The 21,792-nt window shown below is 41.1% G+C and overlaps 1 protein-coding gene across 1 annotated transcript; it reads left to right on the plus strand.

The window, feature by feature from the left end:
* Positions 1-3,573: 3,573 nt before the first annotated feature.
* Positions 3,574-8,220, plus strand: LOC109034510 (uncharacterized). Its single transcript, XM_019047710.2, has 3 exons — positions 3,574-3,854; positions 5,593-5,867; positions 7,750-8,220. The coding sequence occupies exons 2-3, from the start codon at positions 5,663-5,665 to the stop codon at positions 7,848-7,850; spliced, it is 306 nt and encodes a 101-aa protein (XP_018903255.2). The 5' UTR covers positions 3,574-3,854; positions 5,593-5,662; the 3' UTR covers positions 7,851-8,220.
* The last annotated feature ends 13,572 nt before the right edge of the window (positions 8,221-21,792 follow it).

Below are 21,792 nucleotides of genomic sequence, written 5' to 3' on the forward strand. Positions count from 1 at the left end.
GACCAGTGTCTCCCTTTTTCACCTTTCCCTTCAAAGGCATCTTCTGCGATATTATAGGTTCTATCTGCAGCTCGTGGACTTCTGTACGATATTGTCCAGAATCATCTAAATTTTCAAAAAGTGTCCGCTTGTTCGATACCCAATTTGCTCATTCATGCATACAAGGAGAAGCGCATGAAAGCTTTAGCAGACATTTTGGAGATGAATCAAGAATTAGATGAAGAATTTATGACTTAAATCACGGCACCTTAATCACGGGATGACCTTAATTACGGCAACTATTTATTGTCCATGAGATGCAGATGGTTCCATTTCCCTAGCTCATCAAAAGGTATTCGAAGATCAATTTCATCAGCCACCCGTACGAACCACGTTTCTAGTGACCCGTACTTGCTTCGCACGTATGAAACATACAATCAGAGAAAACAGAATTCATCTTACAATAATCAATAATCAGTAGGACATGAATCGTTGCGATGTATAATACGACATTATAATGCGGCATTACTATTGTAATTCATTTTAATGGATTAGGGGCATTATAAATCATTATTGCCACGTCGGAATGAAATGTTGTAGACTGAATTGAAAAGCATGTTGGCAAAATTTATTAGAAAAATAGTATAACATGTAGGTACATAACATAAAGGTAATACAAATTAAATGATTAGAGCGTGTATATTTCATTACATTATAGGTATATTACAATCATTTTTGTCATTGTTGGAAATTTTGATAGTTTGAAATTTGATAGTTGATAGTTGATAGTTTGAGAGTTGAAAATTTGGTTATTTTATTTAGTTAAGGTGATTCGATAGACGCCATATTTTGTGTCAGAATGGCATGCGACATATCCCATCAATTGGTTCCATTTTTTCATTTACTCATCATTTTTCTCCAATTTTAAGTTTCGCAATTCTGTTTTCAGGAGACTAAAGCACTCACTTATCAATTTGTATATTTATATTGAGTTAAGGGTAGAGACGTATTCCTCACCGGAATTGAGGAATGGAGGTGTTACAGTAAGTCCGGCATTAGGTTCCATTTCGACATCAGCGACGATCAACGCTACGATACTGGAAGCCAGTCTTCCGATATTAAATCCCTAGCGGGGAAGAAAAAAAATGCCTAGATTTCGCTAAAAATCCCTAAATCCCCAGATTTGCTCAAATATACTTAAAAAATCCCTAGATTTTGCAAAAAGCGCCATTTTTAACGAAGAATCATGATGTCATTCGATGTAGCGATTTGCAATATTTAAATCTGATTGGCTCGTTTGAATTTTGGCGCTCTCTGAAAGCAGTGCTAATCCAGACCAATAAAATGAAAGAATATTAGTTGATTTCTTATTATTAACAGGTTGAATGCAGTTGAATGTCAAGTACATCGAAGGACGCAATCGTTTTAATTTCCGGCTTATTTGCGGGGAAAATAGTGTTGCCAAAAAGGCCTACAAAATATAGATGAAAAAATGTTTTCGATTGTCGAAGCTAGAATTGAGGTTAAAAAGTTGATTTTTGGTAACTTTACCTCATCAAAAAAAAATCCCTAGATTTCCTGAAAAATCCCTAAATCCCTGGAAATTCCGGAAAATCCCTAAATCTAGGGATAAACCCTTAGACATCGGATGGCTGTTGGAAGCATTAGAGTCAACATTTGAAACGCTGCTGCAGAATTTGCCGGGAGTATAATCGAGTGTTGAAAGTCAGTAGAATTGAACAATGTAATAATTGCTTTCCGAAATAAGCGTTATAATAAAAAAACCACGAATCTGAACTGTTAATACTGGAACACACCTTCTGTAAATGTACCTTGCGAGAGATAAGTAAAAAAATAGATGTACTGGAGGAGAAGTGCTTCTCCACAGAGTTTGAAGAAGGAAAAAAAATGCCCAAATTTACTTACTTCAGCATTTTCGGCAAAATCACTGCAATTTCCGAACCTTTTTCTGGCCAGGGGCCAAAATTAAATGATTATGAAGGGCCACTTAGATGTTGTAGATAAAAATAGGACTGTTGAAAAAGTCGCCGTTTTCAATAAATATGTTCCCGGAATGGAAGAGTTAGGTTAAAAAATTTAGAGTTAAAAAATTCCCATGAGCCGAGTGCCGTAGGTTAAGGGCCCGTTCGCCAAAACTAATCGGAACTGTATGAATGAATTGCTCCTTTTAAAAATCAAAACAATATCGAATTGCGATATATTACACAGTTAAGATAGGGCTATGTCCTGTCGTAAGCGGCGACATACAGTCGATATCATTTCAATAATCGCCCCAATGGCCACGATAGTTGTTAGACGTTTACGGTTTCCCTGGTAACCTTTGTTTGCTATCAGCTGATATCGAGTAAATGACTAGGAAGCTCCAACCCAGTGGTTAAAGCTTCCTTAACCGCGAAAACTTTAAAATTCAAATTTTCAAATTTTGAACGTAAAGTACATTTTTTCCATCACGAGATAAAAGCACAAACAAGTTTTGAATTGTTGACTGTATCACCATGATTCCAAAAATACAATACACAACATAGCATTGACTAACAATAAAACAGTATGCAATAAAATAAAGTCATGACAAGGAACATAGCCGAAAATGGCGCCGATTCCCATCAACCAACGCGCGGTCTCTACAATGTAACATGCTGCATTGATACTCCCCAGCTGGGACCGTCCGGAATAGCAGCTCTAGTGCAAGCACCAGAGCCGCTAAAAATTTTCGTGCGAATTCTCCATTACGCTAAAATTTTGATTTTATCAAATACGATTTTGTTGAGATAAAATCGCGACGAGATTGAGGATGATCGCTCAGTCGCTGATGATCCTAGCGATTAAATTGCCAAAAACTCATAATTTTTTTTTTTTTTTTTTTTTTTTTTTTTTTTTTTAAATAATGATTTTATTTATCAGATAACAACTTTGAAACATGACCGACAGCAGTCTTGCTCGAAATCGGGAAGAAGTGCAATTGACATAGTAATTGTGCAAAATAGATTAAATTACTTACATATAGCTACATATCAGCTATAAATTTAGTTATATTGTGCATTTCATGTCTCTGCCTATTTACTTATTTTCATTTAATTCTAACAACCAAAAACTCGTATTAAACCAGAAATCTAATTTCAAAATATCGCAATTCTTCTGTTGAAAAATGCTACTTGGGCCGTTCAGTTTTTTTAATCACCAAGGAATCCAACGGTGACACTCACCGGAACCTGCCACCTAATCTGTTCAACTTGCATCGTTTCCTGATAACGCTCTTTCTCTCTTCTCTCTCCTCTCTTCCTCCGTGATCGTGTTATCCCCTTCCCAGAGCCAGAATCGCGAGCTAATCAGCTCGGCGGCACAATGTTGGGAAACCGAATTCGCGAGCTGATGAAATTTGCGACTCCTCGCAATCAGTGGCGAGGCGCGAATAATCGATTATCGATATTTCCCCATTTGAAGCTATGGTAAAGAATCGATTATTAACGTGTCCGCCGCGAACACCCTGTATATCGATCCTTTTCCGTAGATTCAATTGGCAGCGATCGATATATCGCCTAGCACGCGTCGCCGTTCGCAACGTTCGGAGCTTTACGAAACCAGTAAAGTATGGAAAGCTGCACGGCCACAAATTGAGCGACGTTTTTTCAGCCTCGGTAAATTTGATACTGGCGAAAAAATTAAATTCCTATCTCGGTTTGTCGCGTTTGCATCGGTGCAGGAACAAAATCTCGCCGTGCGCGGTTCTTATTCTGCTCTTCTATGAGCCTGTCAGCGCCTCGGAGTCGTACGTTTCCAACGGGATTTTTCTTTGCTCTCTTTTCTCTTCCTCCGCGAGGCTGAGACGCTATGCACATTCGCCGGGGTCCGATAAGGTAAGGAATTTAATGTTTGCTCCTGTCATGTCCATATTTCCGCCTCTTCCTCCCCGGCTTCTCATCCTGAGCACTATTAACTTTTATCTCGTAATTTCAAAAGTGCTCAGGAAAAAGTTCCTAAAAGTTCTCGGACTAATACGCTGCTACGGCGGGGATCTAACTGCCAACTTGCTACTTCGGCGAACGTCCTCAACAAGTCTCTTGGTAAATTATTTATGATGGAGACAGAAGAAATATGCCTCAAGCTGGAAACTCGAGTCGCCTAGTACCCAACGCAAAAACACCGATTTGGGGTCAAAAATATTGATTTGAATTTTATCTCAAACGCAGCCATAAATGGATACGTATATGTAATTAGTGGAAAAAGATATAAATTGGTTTGGATTAAATCTCACAAATATCAGTTGAATCGGTCGATATTCTTATCCAACATGTCCAAAAACCGGAGGATGAATTTGTTGTGGAAAACTTTCTTTTATAAGAAAACTTCCATCATTGACGGGAAGGTGATGAAAACACTCCAAAAATCGAAAGTTTTTAAAGACAAAAATCACCTTTGTTTGTAGGCCATTCCATGTGAAAATCTAACTCATCTATTATTAAATTTGCTCCTAACTTTTATGTAAATGAGCAGGATTATTATAATCGCCCTTGGATTCTCCATACTCTTAAAAACATCAAAATGGCCCTATCCTTGTTCACCGGATACTCAAATTATGTTCATTACGCAAATTATTTTCTCCCCCATAAAATTTGTATTTTTGGATGTATGCAAAGCTAATTTCAGTGTCCTCTTTTGCCGACAAGAGCCCAGAGAATGAACATTTATGCCCCTCAAAAATGACAAGATCTGAGACCATCAAATTTCGTCATCCAAGCCAGAATTCGAACCCGGGACCTCTGGGTCAGAAGTCAGTTCCGAAGTAGTATTTTTCAACGGGAAAAGTGTAATATTTTGCTATTGGACGTATTTCTATCAAACAGACCTATGTGCAAGTAAGAAATATGGTGTGTGCTCGTTAGTTCTCTGGCCATAAGAGTGAATAAGAATAATGAAGCGCCAGTGACGTCAGCGGCGAAGAAACCGTCGCCGTTGTCGCTCATGGGCTGCTTTAACTCATGAGCCCTGTCCACAACGCTCTCTTGCCATGCCCGTGGCTCATGAATCCCGCATTCAGTTGGCACATAGGTCTGTTTGATAGAATGTAATATCCCGCTTTTCCAATTCTTCAAAAGGAATCACGCACACTTTTACATTGCTTCTTATGCAGCTTCGACGAGCACACGCCATATTTCTCACCTCCACATAGGTCTATTTGGTAGAAATAGTCCTATTATCAGATTGCTATTTTCTTACGATTTTTTGGCCATATAATCGCTAGAATCATCAACATCTGAGCGAGTATCCTCAATATTGTCGCAATGTGATCTCTATAAAATCTCGTTTGATAAAATGTAAATCTCATCACAATTGTGATTCACAATCATGATTTTTGCTCAATAATATTGTGATAAATCGCCGGCGAAAAAATTGCGACTTTATGCGACAAAATTGCAACTTATCGCAATTTTTCATCCAATAATATTACAATAAATTAACGTCAACAAAATCGTACATTCTCCGATCAAATCGGAACTTATCGCGATCACTGATTGATGAAGGGTTGCGCTATTGAACTTCTCATGCTTATAAATATTTTATAAATATTTTTGTGTTGTTCCATATTGTTTTCAGATAGTCTCCGTGAGGATTAGCTGTACTATCAATTCGATCAGAGCTGATTTTGGTGGCAAATGGATGAACAATGCTGTCCTGGGATAAAGTGCTCGTCTCTATAACTGTACTCGTCGTTTGCCTCCAGTTCCTATGTGCAAACGCCATTTGCTGTTATGGACAAAGAGAGGGCCTCTCCGTGTATTGCCGAGATGGAAAAATAGCCCGAGACGGTGAATGCTGTGGCCGAGGCCCGTGCAGATCTGACTGCTGTTTCTGTGAGCGGGGATGCAGAGGTATGTGATAACAAGTACATGTTCCGCGTAGAAAAAAATTTTGAGCCGTTTAAATGTACATCAAAAAAATGGATTCGATCGACAATTGGACGTATTTCTGTCAAACGGAACTAAGCGCCATAGGGGGAGGAAGGTAGAGGGGGGCTTGGATTGGCGGCGGAAACGGGCGGGTGCGGGCGACCTGCTCGTTCCGTCCTATACTCGCAATGCTTTTCCATGGCGCTTAGTTCCGTTTGACAGAACGCGCTATCCGGGATTCTAAATTCCTCAAAAGGAACTCAAATTGGCGCTTAGTTCCGTTTGACAGAAAAACGTCCAATTCTCGTTACGAATTTGTTGTGCGTATTGATTTCAGCATATTGATTTTACCTACTTGAGTCTCTGAAGTAGGTGGGGTTGAGTAGTAGGGTTGAGTCTCTTGTTTTATGTGCACAAGCAATTCGCCGTCAGATACGCCCTAAATATGCGTTGACTGTTTCTCATCGTGAATCATGTAGTTGTTTTTAATTTGCCTTAAATTGCGTCTGCAGCCAATGTTGTTACGAATATGTTGTGCGTGCTGATTTTAGTCCATTACATACTCGATTCTCTGAAGGCGCTTTATGTGCGCAAGTAGTGAAATCTCTTGGAGAACGAACGAAGTAGGAATTGAGAGATTTATTCAATCTCACTTCTTTTGCTCGCCAACAGGGTGCTCTATGTTCCGAACATAAAACGCCTTCAGAGAATCGAGTATGTAATGCGCTGAAATCAGCACGCACAACATATTCGTAACAACAACTGTATGCAGACGCAGAGAAGGCGAACTTTTCAGTTCAAGTAAGAAGAATGATAGGAAGTCTGCGTAAAACGAGAGGGTATGTATTCGATCGACATGATTCGATCAAGAAATAGAAGTGTGAATTGGTCGACGTGAACCGATCGTCACCGATTCAATGGACGTATAAAAAACAAAAACCGAATCAAAATCAGTAAAAAAAACTTGCATTTACTGTGAAAATTTCAAATTGCGACATCTCGAAAATAGGATCAGCCAAGATATTGATTTTTCGCGATTTTAAGTCTATACTTGCCATAGATTTATCCCTGCAAACCGGTTCCGGTTAAATTTTTGTCGCATCTTTGTTTTGCTTCAAGACCACTGTGTTCTCCATCTCTTCTTCTTTGCCCTCTTTTTCTTCTTCCGGGGTCCAAGACATTTTTCCAGGGGGCTACTAAATAGACCACGTTAAGCAGGGACCAAGCGAAATCAGCTGTTGCCAGATTGGATTGGGCAATTTAATTTTTACATGAAAACGTCTGTGCGGTTTTTTACATAAATATCAGTGAATTCTCTGCATGGTACGAAGCAAATTCATTGCACTTTTCAAAGGAATCCGCACAAACGTTCTTTTGAAAAAAATGACATTGCTCAGTTTTTGGAAGTAGCTGATGTGGCTTGGTTTCTTTCTGCTAAACGCGGTCCAAATATTATCTTGTTAAGTGAATTCGGGTTTGGAAGACACGAGTCCATTAGAATAGGGCTGCTGGAGGAATGCGACGGTTATGCGCCTACCAGTGGCGAGGCATGAATGATCGATTATCGATATTTCCCCATTTGAAGCTATAGTAAATGATCGATTATTAAGGTATTCGTCGTAAACACCCTGATTATCGATTCTTTTCCATAGGAATAATGGCAGATCAATCGATAAATCGCAAAGCACGCCACGCCACTAGCGCCTACTCATTTAAAACCAGCCGAATAAGACGTCCACATGTATCCTCCGGATCGTGTCCTTTAGGTTTGATCCTGTGACTCTTTGAGAACTTTTGTATTTTTTAAGAACTAACATAACTCTCTTTTTGCCGGCCTTTAAACGGCCTTTTTCCTCTTTTACAGGCCCAGCCGGATCCCCTAATGATCTCCGCTTGGCCGAGAGTCGACAACAAGAGCAATGGACATTCATGGACAACAATTCCTCCGCATACAAGATGGCTTAAACTATTTTCTCCGGATTAAAAAGCACGCTTAACCATTTTCTTCGCAAAAAAGAGCGCGTTTACAGTTTCCTTTGCAAAAAGCTATGCGCTTAGCTGGTTTATGCAACCTGCCTTCATATTTTCCTCCTTCTCAGGTGCTTTTACATTTGTTAGCCTTTTCAGGTGCCTTCATATTTGCTTCGCGATCGGTCTGCAATCGGCCGATCGAGCACTTTCTGCGCCCCTGAATCTGTGTGCGATTCCTTTTCGCTTAATTCCGTTCCTCTATATGGATTATTCTCGGCAAACTAACGATTCTCAAGAACATCAAAAAAAGCCAAATCTTCAATTATGGAGACCCATCATAACTGAAAAAAATGTGCATTTCCTCTTTTTATAGTCTAAATCCTATTGTACAACCAAATCAGAACGCATAATTCAGAATGAAATAATTTCTGCTCAAGAAATCTTCTTCGTGCAGATTTTAGCGTGATAGCAATTAAAAGAAGTATACATTTTGGGCAGGCCCGGACTTAGGGCGTGTGCAGGGCGTGCGGCGCACACGGACGCCAGCCTTTGGGGGGGCGCCACGAAAGAAGAAGAGAGGGAAAATAAGGGGGGAAAGGAAAAGGAAAAAAAGGGAAGAAAGGACAAGGGGAAAAAAGGAAAAGGAAACAAGGTTGGGCAGTGAAAGCAAGGAAGAAGGGGGGAAATGGAAGGAAAAAGGAGGCAAGATAAGTGAAAAGAGAGTCCGCGAGAAAGGGGGGGGGCATAAAAACTATAGACAAAATATAAAGAGAATTGTCGTCTAAAGGTAAATTTTCAGGACAAAAACTCCACCTGGTCCATAGACGGTCAGGCGCCCCTTGACCCTAAATTTGCGGCTGTACAGAAATACAAGAGTAGGCATGTAGTAAGGGGGCGCCATAAATCCATCGAACAGGAGCCGACATAGCATTTTAGGCCACGTCCGCCATCTTGGATTTGAGAATTTTCAAAAATCGACTAAAAATTCGAGTTTCCCGTCGAAAAGTACCCCTGATCCCGCGGTTCCCAAAGCTCTAACAAACAGAAACGGAGGCCAGAACCGCGGCTCATTTTAGGCCACACCCAACATTTTGGAGTTGAGAATTTTAAAAAGTTGACTAAAAATTCGAGTTTTCCGTTGAAAAATACCGTGTGATACCGCGTTTCACAAAACTCGAACAGACAGAAACCGAGATGGCATTTTAGCCCACGTCCGCCATCTTGAATTTGAGAATTTTAAAAAATGGACTAAAAATTCGAGTTTCCTGTCAAAAAATACCTCCTGACACTGAATTTCAGAAAAATCCATCGAACAGGGGCCGAGATAGCATTTTAAGCCATTTCGGATTTTCGAATTTTGAATTTTTTGAATTTTGACAGATTTTGATTTAAAACGCGTGATCCCCAAAATCGAAGCTCAGATTCGGATTCCTCATAAAAAATCGATGCGATTTCATGTATCTTACCCTGACACCGAATTTTAGGAGAATCCATCAAACAGGAGCCAAGATGGCATTTTAAGCCACTTCAGTCATTTCAGAGTTTCGAATTTGGAAAATTTGACTTAAAACGCGTGATACCAAAAATCGAAGTTCAGATTCGGATTCCTCGTTAAAAATTGATACAATTTCATGTATCATACCCGAGCATAGCGTGAAGGAAAGAGACGTAACGTAGACATACTGATTCGAGCATATGAATCCAACGTGGCAACATGGGTAGTGCTCAGTGGGTCAGCGGGGGAGGAAGAATAAGAATTTATCGTGAGGAATTCCTCGGGACGAAACCGAACGCTTATAGCGCCGGCCGGCGCTTCCCCGTTTGGTTTCACTCGGGCGACCCGCGCGGCGGCGTAGTTCAAAGAGAATCTATACGCGTCGTTAATAAACCTTTTTCCGTTCACGCTATTCTAACATATGATACATGAAATCTCATCAATTTTTCACGAGGAATCCGAATTTGAGCTTAGATTTTCGATATTACGCGTTTTAATCTATTTAAAATCGTAGGAGAAATTACAGAATTGTCCTTGAAAATTGATCACACATTAGTGTTTTTTTACGTCATTAAACCTCTTTCCTTCACGCTATTCTAACATATGATGCATAAAATCTCATCAATTTTTCACGGGGAATCCGAATCTAAGCTTAGATTTTCGATATTACGCGTTTTAATCTATTTAAAATCGTAGGAGAAATTACAGAATTGTCCTTGAAAATTGATCACACATTAGTGTTTTTTTACCCCGTTGTTCTTCTACGTTCACGTAATGAAATTAGCTCAACAGTTGACTCATCGACTAGTCAGTGGCGTAGGAAGGGGGGGGGGCCAGGGGGGGCCTGGCCCCCCCCAAAATTGGAAATAGTATCATCTGGCCCCCCCCAGAAATTCTGGATGGTGCAAAAACACCATCTTTAACGGTAAGTCTCTGTCGCCGTGGCCCGTGTGAGTGGTTAAAAGTGAGAAAATAAATGGAATAACCTGTTGAATGCAACAATTTCAAAGTATTTTAACCTTAAAATGCATAAAACTGGGTGAATTTTATGCAGAAATTGAAGGAAGATTAACGCCACAAGTGCCTCGAGATGCGCTCAAATAGAGTTAAAATTTCAAAAATTTTCCGGGGGAGGCCCCCCGGACCCCCCGCTGACCTGGGGGGTATTCCATACCCCCCAGACCCCCCGGTGGTGGGGGGCCAGGCCCCCCCCAGCAAAATGGCCTAGCTACGCCTATGCGACTAGTCTAGCCTAACCCCCCAGAATCGGTCTAAAGGGCGAACGATTTTATCAGATAAGATGTGCAGTCCTAGTTTCCTGGCAATTGCGGTTTGATGGAAGCTGCGATGAGGAGAAACGGAAGATATGCGAAACTCGGGCGGATATTAAGTAAGTGAGAAACCAGGTAGGGGAAAGGCTTTCTTCCCGAAAAGTTAGTGCTCGGGCCAACTTACATGGTCACTGGAGCATTGCATAGCAGGTTGTGGGAAACTATTTTTTTGCAGCAACAACCAATTGGATTGCATTTTGCAAAAAGGAACTAAGAGAATTTCAATGTTGCTAGGATTGTGCAACTTAGGTACATTCTTTGCAAAAAGTAAACTTTGCGACGGTAATTTTCGTCTTGAAATTATAGTTTATTTGGGAGTAGAGGTGAAACTAGTTTAGATGATCGTTTATGTTTGCAAGGTTAGCGACATTGGAATGCTGTTTTGGGTGCATTTTTAGATAATTGAATTGAAATCCAAATTCACAGATTTGCCTGAATGTATACCTAGTGACCATAGAAAGCAGGGCCGGATTTATCTACTTGCCGCCCATGGGCCGCCTGTATTTTGCCGCCCCCTTCTCATTCGTTTTGAAACATCAATAAAAACCATCAAGTGAACGTGCCGGAGGGGGAGGGGTGCATAAGATGCGTTTGCTCGTGTCGGACACATTTTTTTCGAAAAACCTGTCAACATTACTAACAAAAGTTCACGGAACTTAGCGCGAAAGTTAAGTTCCGTAAAACTATCTCTGCGTGGACAAGATCCTCCATTTAAAGGAAATGAACCAAAAAAATATGAAAGAACAAACATAAATATGGTTTAATAATTTTAACTTCCGCCGCTGCGCTGCGCCGCGCCGCGCTGATCGCACTGTGTTTGGCGCAATGCGTGAAGTATTCCTGCAGTCTTGTAGGCGCTATGCGTTTCACGCCAAACGCTCCTGACCGCGTGACCGCACTGTGTTTGGCACAATGGGTGAAGTATTCATGCAGTCTTGTAGGCGCTAATATGTGTTACATGCTGACCGCCGCGCCGAGGGCTGGTCCTTTTCATCTCAAGTCCTCGTCATCATTCCTCGCTGCGCTGAGCTCCAGGCAAAATTGCGTGTTTAGTTCCTCTCTTAACTCGACTAATGGCAAATGATTAGCGGCTGCACTATCAAGCGCCATCACAACGAGGACAAAAAAAATGAGGATAAAGAGGAGAGGAAGAATGTAAAAAAGAGTGCCGATAAGTATCAATTGGACGTATTTCTGCCAAACGGAGCTATGTGCATTATGGCGTGAGCCTTGTTATGCATATATTCTTTTGGGTCTCAGGGCTCATAACTTAATGCACTCCGTTGGGCGGATATGCGTCCAAATCAACCGAAGAGCATGCATGAATAACAAGCTGTCGATCCGAAAATATAGTAATCCCACACCCGTTGCATATTTTGACGGAACTAATGAACGGTGCGTGTGATTCTGCACTTATCACTAACTTGAGTATCGCCTTCAATGGAGATGTTGCATGAGTGAGGAATTTGCGATTTGACTATTGATTCTGATGGAAAAGTTCGCGAAAAACACGATGGTGCCATTGGTTTTCTCTGAAATTAACTCCCAAGCTCAAAAATAGCTCTCAAGTTGAGGCTAAAATGGAGGGGATATCCCACGCTATCCTGATAGTCCACCTTTACATCAAGACAAACTCTTCATGCAAAGATATAGGGAGCAAATACATTAGCAGGGTTGCCCTGTTTTCAGGTTTAGAATCCCCAAATAAAGTGCGGCAGTCCTGTCAATGTATTTGCTCCCTATCTTTGCATGGAGAGTTTGTCTTGATGTAGACGTGGACTCTAAGGATAGCGCGGGATATCCCCTCCATTTTGGCCTCAACTTGAGAGCTTTTTTTGGGCTTGGGAGTTGATTTCAGAGAAAACCAGTGACACCATCGTGTTTCTCGCGAACTTTTACATAAGAATCAACAGTCAAATCGCAAGTTCCTCACACATGCAACATCTCCATTTCAGCGCATAGGCAACGATGCTACGTGAGTTTACGAATAGTTCTCTATTTAAAAACCAACAGTCATCTCTCTCAGCAGACTTTAATAGAATCACAAGACAATACGTGAATCTATTGCTAGATATTGTTCACCTCATTCACCTTCAATTTTGCCGCATTGGCAACAGTGGCGTAGCGTGCATTGCGACCTATGGATTGATCTGCCACTTAAAACTTTTATAGACAGGGTGTTCGCAACGAACACTCTGATAATAGATTCTTTACCATAGCTTCAAATGGAGAAATATCGATAATCAACCATTCATGCCCCGCCACGTAGGCAATAAAAATATTGGGGAGCACGAAGCATCGAATAGTTACCTATTCGATAATTATACGAAATTAAACAATTTCATAAAGCCAGAACTGTTCATGTTGATGGTGTGTGTGGAAAGGTGATGTTTCCGCGGGGCTAGAGATGTTCGCTGCGCAATGAGATTTCACGAGATGTTCTTCAAGAGAAAATGCCAACTGCTAAAAATGAGTACGCTCCCAGTTCCTTTGCGATTAAATCATGTTTAAACTTCTAAAACCATCGAAGCAGCAGAAATTAATCCCGGCAACAGGACTTGGCGGGTAAAATTGAAATTCCTCGACGTAGAAAACGAGAGAATCCAATTTAAGCGTTGCTAAAAACGCTGGTTATGAAAATAAAAGGGGGAAAGCTGATATACGTTTGAAACAGTTTAATATGCCACAGGGAAAGCGGAGCAGCATCACATGGAGTATTGAATGAGGAGGGTTTTCCGTAATTATTTCCTCTTTGAAAGGCGAGGAAATGCAGTTTCATGAGAAGCAAACATGTGAAAAGGATTTTTCTAACGGACGACGTGGATTCATGATCAAGGAGCTTTGTCTGCCAGAAGTTGTAAATATGGTGTATCTTTTTTCAGAGTACCATCTATGAGCCTCCTTGAAAGTCGTTCATGAATTCCGTACCGTATAAAACTGGGAGAAATTCGCGGGTTTCAAGGCCCTTTTTTGCAAATTTTTCTTCCAATACGAAGAAATAGAACACTGCTAGCCTAAGATCATAGTTAAATTCGTTAACTTATTAAATCGTACGAATGCTGGTTTTAAAATAATTCTGTACTTCAAAAATTGCCATAAAAAGCATCTCAGGAGTTTAATCAGCGGCATTGGCGACTCTTGAAAATTGACAACACAGTTTTACCTCCATTTAAATGTGTGTAAAACAATCGATTCTTGGTGAGGCAGTTTGCCTCGAATGTTCATACGGCGTTTTTCCTTAGCACGGCAGTATGGTTGGAGTGTGACCTCCAATGAGAAACTATTTCTGGTTTATTTTAGAAGCGACTTATGCGCCGTTTTTCCTGAGGAGATATGCGGTCATATGGATGAGCTTCAAACATTACACGCACTTCCTAATTGCAAAATGTCGTCCAGTCATCTCAAATTCTCTTTTCATCTTGAGGCCCATTTTGTCCGACTCCATGACAATTTATTGTTTCCCTCACGAAAGAGCGTAACTAAATTCCAGTGTTGCCAGATTTCCCTTGCAATTTTAACTGTCAATTCTTGGGCATTTCCAACTGAAAATTTCACTGATTTTCCATCTGGTCTCTTGCAAAAAGCAGGACAATACAAAAATTGTAAAAAATTCTTGCAAAAAATTGACTTTTTTGAGTCAATTTGACAGCCTTGGAATAAAGTTACGTTCTTTCGTCCGTGAAACGACGAATTGGACAGTGGTGTGGCGTGCTTTGCGATATATTGATTGATCGGCCATTTAAACCTATGGAAAAGTATCGATAAACAGGGTGTTCGCAGCGAACACCTTAATAATCGATTCTTTACCACAGCTTCAAATGGGAAGATGTCGGTAGATCGCAAAGCGTGCCACTGGAATTAGAGTGTCGAGTTTCCACTCCCAATGTGGCAATATTCAATGCAACCGTGACGACGAAAAAAAAAGCCAACGAAGTAAAAGGACAGCTCGCTTAAACAAAGTAGATTTGAAACAATGCTACGCGAATGGGATTGATAAGCAACATAACAGGAGTAACGAGACCAGAAACAAAGTAGCAACTTGAGCGCCCTTTGTCTGCGCGACTCGAAAGGGGGATTTTAGTTCATTTCGCGAAGGTGGTTTGCTGTTGAATGAGAGCGCCCGCTTTAAAAGGCGAATTCTGGCCGAGACTCAAAATGAGGGACGAAGGTTTTGACGTGTTCTCATGATACATCTAGATTTAGAGCTCCAGAGCTTTGTTTTGAATTCAGAGGGTGCAGGCGTGAGTGACCCTCTGGATTTTTCCTCTTTAAACATTATTCCGATGGGAAATTTTGGAGGAAAAAAATATATTATGAGTCAAATTTCGACATTTTTTATCGAATTCTTTAATAAATGTTGCCGGTTGCATAGGCAGCCCCTGAAAAATCGTTGAAATGAAGGGTGGCAATTTGGACCGTTCCCGGCCCTACCTATCCTGGGGTTTTTATTTTTGCTGTGATTTGTTACGTATGCGTGTCAGGAGAAATCATACCAAGTTTTAGGCCGATCGGCCGCCTTATTCGGGGGCATTTTATGAGCAAAATCTGTTTTAATTTTGTAGCGTTGTGACTTGAACTGACCGGAAATGCGAAAAAATCCCCCAAACCCCCCCTTAATTTTTACCCGTTTACTTAACGATTATGAACACGAACCTCGAAGCGGGCTCTCGGGCTTATTTATGCTAAAAGGAACTATGTGCAAGTGGAAAGGTGGGGTGTGCTCGTGGAAGCTGCATATAAAACAACGTAAAAGTGGTATGGATATAGTTCCTTTTGAGAAAATGGAAAAGCGGGATTTTCAAATAAATCGAAAGGGACTGAGCGCTAACTCGTGAGCCGTGGGCATGTGACAAGAACGTTGTGGACAGGGCTCATGAGTTAAAGACCGCGTTGCCAATCGTCGTCGCTCCCGTCGTTGCCGCTGACGTCACTGGCGCTTTCACTGTAAAAAATTCTCGGCGTTTTTACCAAGGTCCGTTAGTACCTTTACCATCTCACTTTTTTTTACTAATTATTGGTAATTTTACCGAGACGGACTGGTAAGCTTACCTAAAAACCGGTATTTTTACTGTTTTTTTCAGGTAAGAATACCACTTTTATTGGTAATCAATTCTCGGTAACTTTGCCACTTTATCTCGGTAATTCTACCACAGTCGATAAAAAATATTGGCGTTTTTACCAAGGTCCAGTAAAATCACCGAGATTTCTCGGTAAAATTACCAATTCCATAAACGGTAATTTTACCAAGAAAAAACTGGGATCAAATAGAACCCTGAATTCTTGGTAATTTTACCCTTTTCTTAGTAAATACACCGAGATTTTTTTTCAGTGATTTCCCATTGATTCTTATGGCCCGAGCACTAACGAGCACACCCCATCTTTCCTTTCGCACATAGTTCCATTCAGCATAAATACGTTCAGTTGATCAAGGTGGACCCCGCTTCCGAATGCGGCCATGATTTCAGAAACTTTGGCGGGATTTCAGCGAGAGGCGAGGTGGCTGCCTCGAGGGGTGGGTGCAAACTTTAAACTCAAAACGGGGATCAAAGACGTCGAGCCACAAGCGCTCCGCCGGGGCTGTCAGATTTTGTCACACACGCCGCATCTCCAAGCTCGGCGGGCCCGCGCCGCGAAAAATCCGACACCCAAGGCGACGGGTAAAAATAGGGCACGAAACAGCGGAGCGGTTGGCGAAAATGTGTATAACTTATTGCTCACGTACTCATTGAAGCACACTTTCTCGAGAGAGACAATGTGGGGGGATTTCTCTCTCTCGTCACCCGGTTCGGACTTTTTCTCCCCCTTCGCTTCCCCGAGCTATCTTCATCTCGGTCTTGGTCTCGAACTCTCGCTGAAATCCTTTCAGCTTCCCATGAGTCATGACGCAGTTGAGGAATTCAGAAAAAGCTCCTTCTTTTAAGCTCGCCTCCATTCTTCCGATCTTCCATCGATCTATCCCCGGAACAGAGGTGCATAAATGCATAGGGTATACCTTTTGTTGTTCGCCCAACCCCCCCGCCCCCCTTTCGACTTTAGGTCTCCTCCGGAGAGCACTCACTTTCTACAGATTTCCCCCACGGTGGCGTTTCCTGGCCAGAAACTTACAGGAAGCGGGATTGAATCGTTCGGTTCGGAAATTACCCAACTGTATCGCTGGCGAGGCGTGAATGATCGATTATCGATATTTTTCCCATTTGAAGCTATGCTGAAGAATCGATTATTTAGGTGTACCCTATTTACCTATCGATCCTTTCCTATAGATTTAAATGGCAGATCAATCGATGTATCGCAAAGCACGCGACGTCACTGACCTGTAGGGAAGGGAAAAAAGGAACATATGTATAAAAAAATAATTGGAGCCAGTACTGAATTGCTAAATGAGAACAGCGTACGAACCTGTAGACGTTGCCAAATTTCCTTTGATAAATTATACATTTTCAGGGAAATTGTTGAATATTTTTATTCGAATTTTACAATGAATCTTATGATACGATGAATCTTATACGTATGCGACCAGATCTAGATTATCTGAAAATGCCGAGAGGAAATATTCATAATTTCCTGGAAAAAAATTTTTACCGAAGGAAATTTGACAACTGTCCAATGTTTATACGGCGTTTTTCCTCAGTACGGCAGAATGTTTCTCACGTATTTAGAAAAGTCAATAATGCGTGTTTCTATTCTCTCATGCAGAGAGTGGTGCGAAAGTTTCTACTCTTTTTGTCTTAGAAATATAAGCAACCGAGTATCCCGGACCGTTTTGTGACAGATCAGAATCCACAACCGAATAGGAGGTCAAAAAGGTATTTTTTGAACAGAAAAAAATCTATGAAAGGTGCGTCTGACCCTGATTTGCGTCTGTCCTTTGCATCTGAGTTCCTGCAATTAAATGATTTTTGTATAGAGTCTCAATTAAAAACTGGGTAATTCTCGAACTTGACGATTCGACAACTATACGAAGCGGGAATAAAATTAACGCACAGCACTGTCACGCCTTCAATTTTCAAGGTAGGCCAGAAAACCACTGAGGCGGATCCAGCAATTTGGCAACACCGGATTTCCTCAATTTAAACTTGTGTTAAATAATCGATTCTTGTCGGAGCGTCTGGCCCCTCCAAGAATCGATACATTTCCATAGGTTTAAATGGAGGAAAGACAATATTGCCAATTTGCTGGATCCGCCAATGTTTTACCATCGATGAAGAGTTGGCGCAACAGCGCACGTGGCTTCTTAGAAATCGTAAGAGCGTCATCATTTGGCGACGTATTAAGGCTTATTTTCTTTCCTAGAAAACTCATCGTGGATATCTAGGACGGTTTTAAGAAAGTGCACCACAATAATTATAGGTCAGCTTCATCAAAGAGAAATGCTTTGTTCTTCGCCAAGTAAGTTCTGCCATGCTGAGAAAAAACACCGCACGTATATTGGGATATCGCAGAATTTTCTCAATAAATTAATAATTGCTCTAAAAATACCGAAGTATTTTCACGATAACTATTTAAATAATATTTTTCGCAATTCAGGGTTTCTAGCACCATTGGACCATGCTAAATTCTTCGATGATTCCACGATTGTCGTGACCAACAGGGAATAAATTCCTTGATTATGGGCAATTATCAGGGGAAAAATCGATATATATCCATGATTTTTGAAATAAATACAGCATTTCGAGAGTATCAGATGTTGCTGAGCAGAGAGAACACTTCGTAAGATTTCACGATTTTATACTGCAGAAAATGAACTTTCTCGATCATATGTTTTACGAGAGCATTGCTTCAACTTTCAAATACTTAGACCTACTCCTGAAAAGACGAGCGCTTCCGGAGAGAAAAACTGCTAAAATATTCTCGTTTGAATCGAGGAAAAAGTCATTCCTGAAAATATAAATCGGTCTAGAATTACTTGACACATTTTTTTTCTGATTTTCCGCAAAATTAATGATTTTTCCGAACACGAAAGTGAATATTTGATCGTTCCGCAAAAAGTTCCATGATCTAATTTTTTTTTGAAAATTCTACGACGTTTTTTCACCCTTTCCCTGGTGCAGGAAAACGCATTCTCTGATTATATTCTCTGTTTTCTTAATTTTTCAGGTTGTTGGACTAAGGATCAGAGTCTCTTGGGAACAGTGGCTTGGCGTGCTTTGCAATGTATCGATTGATTTGCCATTTAAACCTACGGAAAAGGATCGATAGACAAGGTATTCGCGACAAACACCTTAATAATCGATCTTTTACCGTAGCTTCAAAGGGGAAAATATCGATAATCGATCATTAATGCCTCGCCACTGCCCAGGAAAGTCAAGGACAGGGAACAGAAATGGGCAGTTTCCCGGTTTTTTGTCAATTGGCGAGTGATTATCGTATTGAAGTGTACGTGTGTGTTTTTCTATGGAAGTTTCTCAGAAAAGTATACGATTTTAGTTGGGAATTCTTGAAAACTCACCCGGGAAAGTTCCTGCACGGAAAAAATCAAATTGCTGATTTAACAATTCAATTGCTAATAAAAGTGACTGCAATGTTTCAATGTAGATTTCACAACAAAAAAATGCTTCTTTGACCACCCCCGTGGTTAAATTAGCTTACAATAGTGCTTAAGGTAGCATGTTTTTGCTGTGAAATCTACGTTGAAATATTGCTGTCACTTTTTTTTTAGCCATTGAATTGTTAAATCAGAATTTAATTTTTTCCGTGTGTTCCCGTTGGGACGGGAGAGTACCCTCTTACAGATCTCTATACTAGACACTTTGCAATTAGATCGAGTGTACATAGAAATACAAAGGACAAAATTTCTGTACCTTTTTTTTAGAATAATGAATGTAATGAGGGAATTTGACAACGTTGAAATGTTCATTCGGCGTTCTTCCTTAGCACGACAGAGCTGAGAGGTACCACGGAGCGAGCGATTATGAGAAATATTTTCTCGAAATGACAAATCCATCCCTCTCAAGCAGCCCCTCTTAGCGCTATGTGTCATGACCTTCCGCATCCCCGCCCGTCACCTCAGATTGCTACAGAAGGAAAAGACAAAGTTACGAGAACGAGAAGTAAGCCGCGAAGCTTTTCTTTATTTTCTTTAAATCCTAATCTCTCTCTTCCCGAGTTCACTGCCTTAATCGTCGGAAAAATTTCTTTGCTCTCATTCTCACAATCAGCTCATCCACACAACCGTGTTACCGAAGAGACACGAAGGAAAATCATGGTAAAAATGGCCACATTACGTCGTTTCCCGTACGGAAAAACGTAACTCAATTCCAAGGTTGCAAAATCGATTCAAATAATTCAATTTTTTGCAAGAGTTTGACTGTGCGATTTTTGTCCAAAATTATTCTGATTTTTGCATGAGATCCGAGGAAAAATCGGTAAAAAATTCGGTTAGAAATCCCCAAAATTCTCCTGGTAAAAATGCAATTTCCGAGGGGAGATTTGGCAAAATTGGAATATAGTTACAATCTTTCGTGAGGGGAAGGACAATTAGTGATCGACGGTGTAGGTAAGTATGCAACCACGTATCTTGGTGTGCGACGTCGCAGACTTCCTGTCATATTTTTTTTTTTTTTTTTTTAAATGGAAAACTACTCAACGGCGATATTTTAAAACTGCCGTGATTTTTCTTCTCTGTGCGAAGAAATTTCTGCAAAAACTTCAAGAAATAATGTCAATTTGTTCTCGTTTAAAAAAATAATATAGAGGCGGAGATTTTCAAACACCGCAAACGAGATACGTGATTGCGGACTTTCGCCGTCGATATGAACCAAATTACAACCTACTCGCATTTCACGTTGACTAATCTCCTCTAAATGGAGTCATCCTATAGGTTGAGACAGGAGGTTGTTAGAGACGAAGGGGAGGGGATGATGCATGAGCCATGAGGTCTCTCCCAGCCGAAGATAGGAGAGACATAATTGGGCATTGTTGTTTCACTCTCTCGTGATCCTAGAGACACCTCATTGGCTGCGTGGAGTCGCGCACTGAGAGTTGACGCCTCGCGCCTGAGCGCCTTCAATTTTGCCCATGCAACACGGACATCCATCAAGCACGAATAGTTGTATCTCTGCGCCGTCATCAAAGCGCAATAAGGTGTCTCTTATTATTGTAAGAGAACAGTTACGGTCAGGGACGGACTGGCCGGGGTGGCGATGGGGCGATCGCCCCACTTTCATCGGCCAAAAGGGGCCCCAGAGGGGCCCCTTTTGGCCGATTTGAAGGGCCGTATTTCGCCGTTTCGAAGAAGCGCCCGAGGGCTTTTTCGGTTCGTCCTCGAGAAAGGGCCCCGAGACTCCTGAGAGGACAGGACACTTTATTGCTGATTCGGAGAGCGCCCTGAAGGAGCTTTTTTATGCCGTATCTAAGGGCGTTGCATTTTGAGAGCCCTTTTTTCTGATTCGAATAAGTCCAAAGGGGTCCTTTTTTGTCATTTCGGAAGAGCCCTGAAGGACTCATTTATTGCCGATTAGAAGAAGATTCGATGGAGCCTTTTTTTGCCGCTTCTAAGGACCTTAAAAGAGCCCCTTTATCTGATTCGAAGGAGTCCTTTTTTGCCGTTTCCAAGGGACCATTTATTGCCGATTTGAAGAGGCCTTGATGCGGTTTTATACCCGCCTCTAAGGACCTTCAAGGCACCGGGCTCTTTATCGCCGATTCGACAAAAGGGTCCTTTTTGCCGGGGGCCCTTTGGTACTGATTCAGAGAGGCCTCGAGGGCGCATTTCTATGCAATTTTGAACTTTGGAGGCCCCTAGTAGGGAACCTTTCCTACCTTCCTCAAGGGATTTCGTAGGGGCCTTCGGCGATTTTTCCCCCCTTTAGCGAAATCCATAATGGGGGCTGTCCATAATATACGTAAAGCAGTTTTTCCGATTTTTTTACCCCCATCCCCCCTCCGTAACGCATGATCAATTTATTCATTCATTACGCGTCATTTAACTAGTAAACGGCACTGATTTTTCTATGAGCAGAGCGAAGAAAGGATCCAATAAAAAGTTAAAAAAAAAATTAAGACAGTTGTCAATTTTGGCGGCTAAAAAGTACATTTAAAAAAAACAAACGAACAAAAAAATCCGAACTGTGTTTTTCAGAATGTGTTCTTTTTAGACTGTCACTATTCCTAT

The sequence above is a fragment of the Bemisia tabaci genome, chromosome 5 (genome assembly GCF_918797505.1).
Source record: "Bemisia tabaci chromosome 5, PGI_BMITA_v3".
NCBI classification, from domain to species: Eukaryota; Metazoa; Arthropoda; class Insecta; order Hemiptera; family Aleyrodidae; genus Bemisia; species Bemisia tabaci.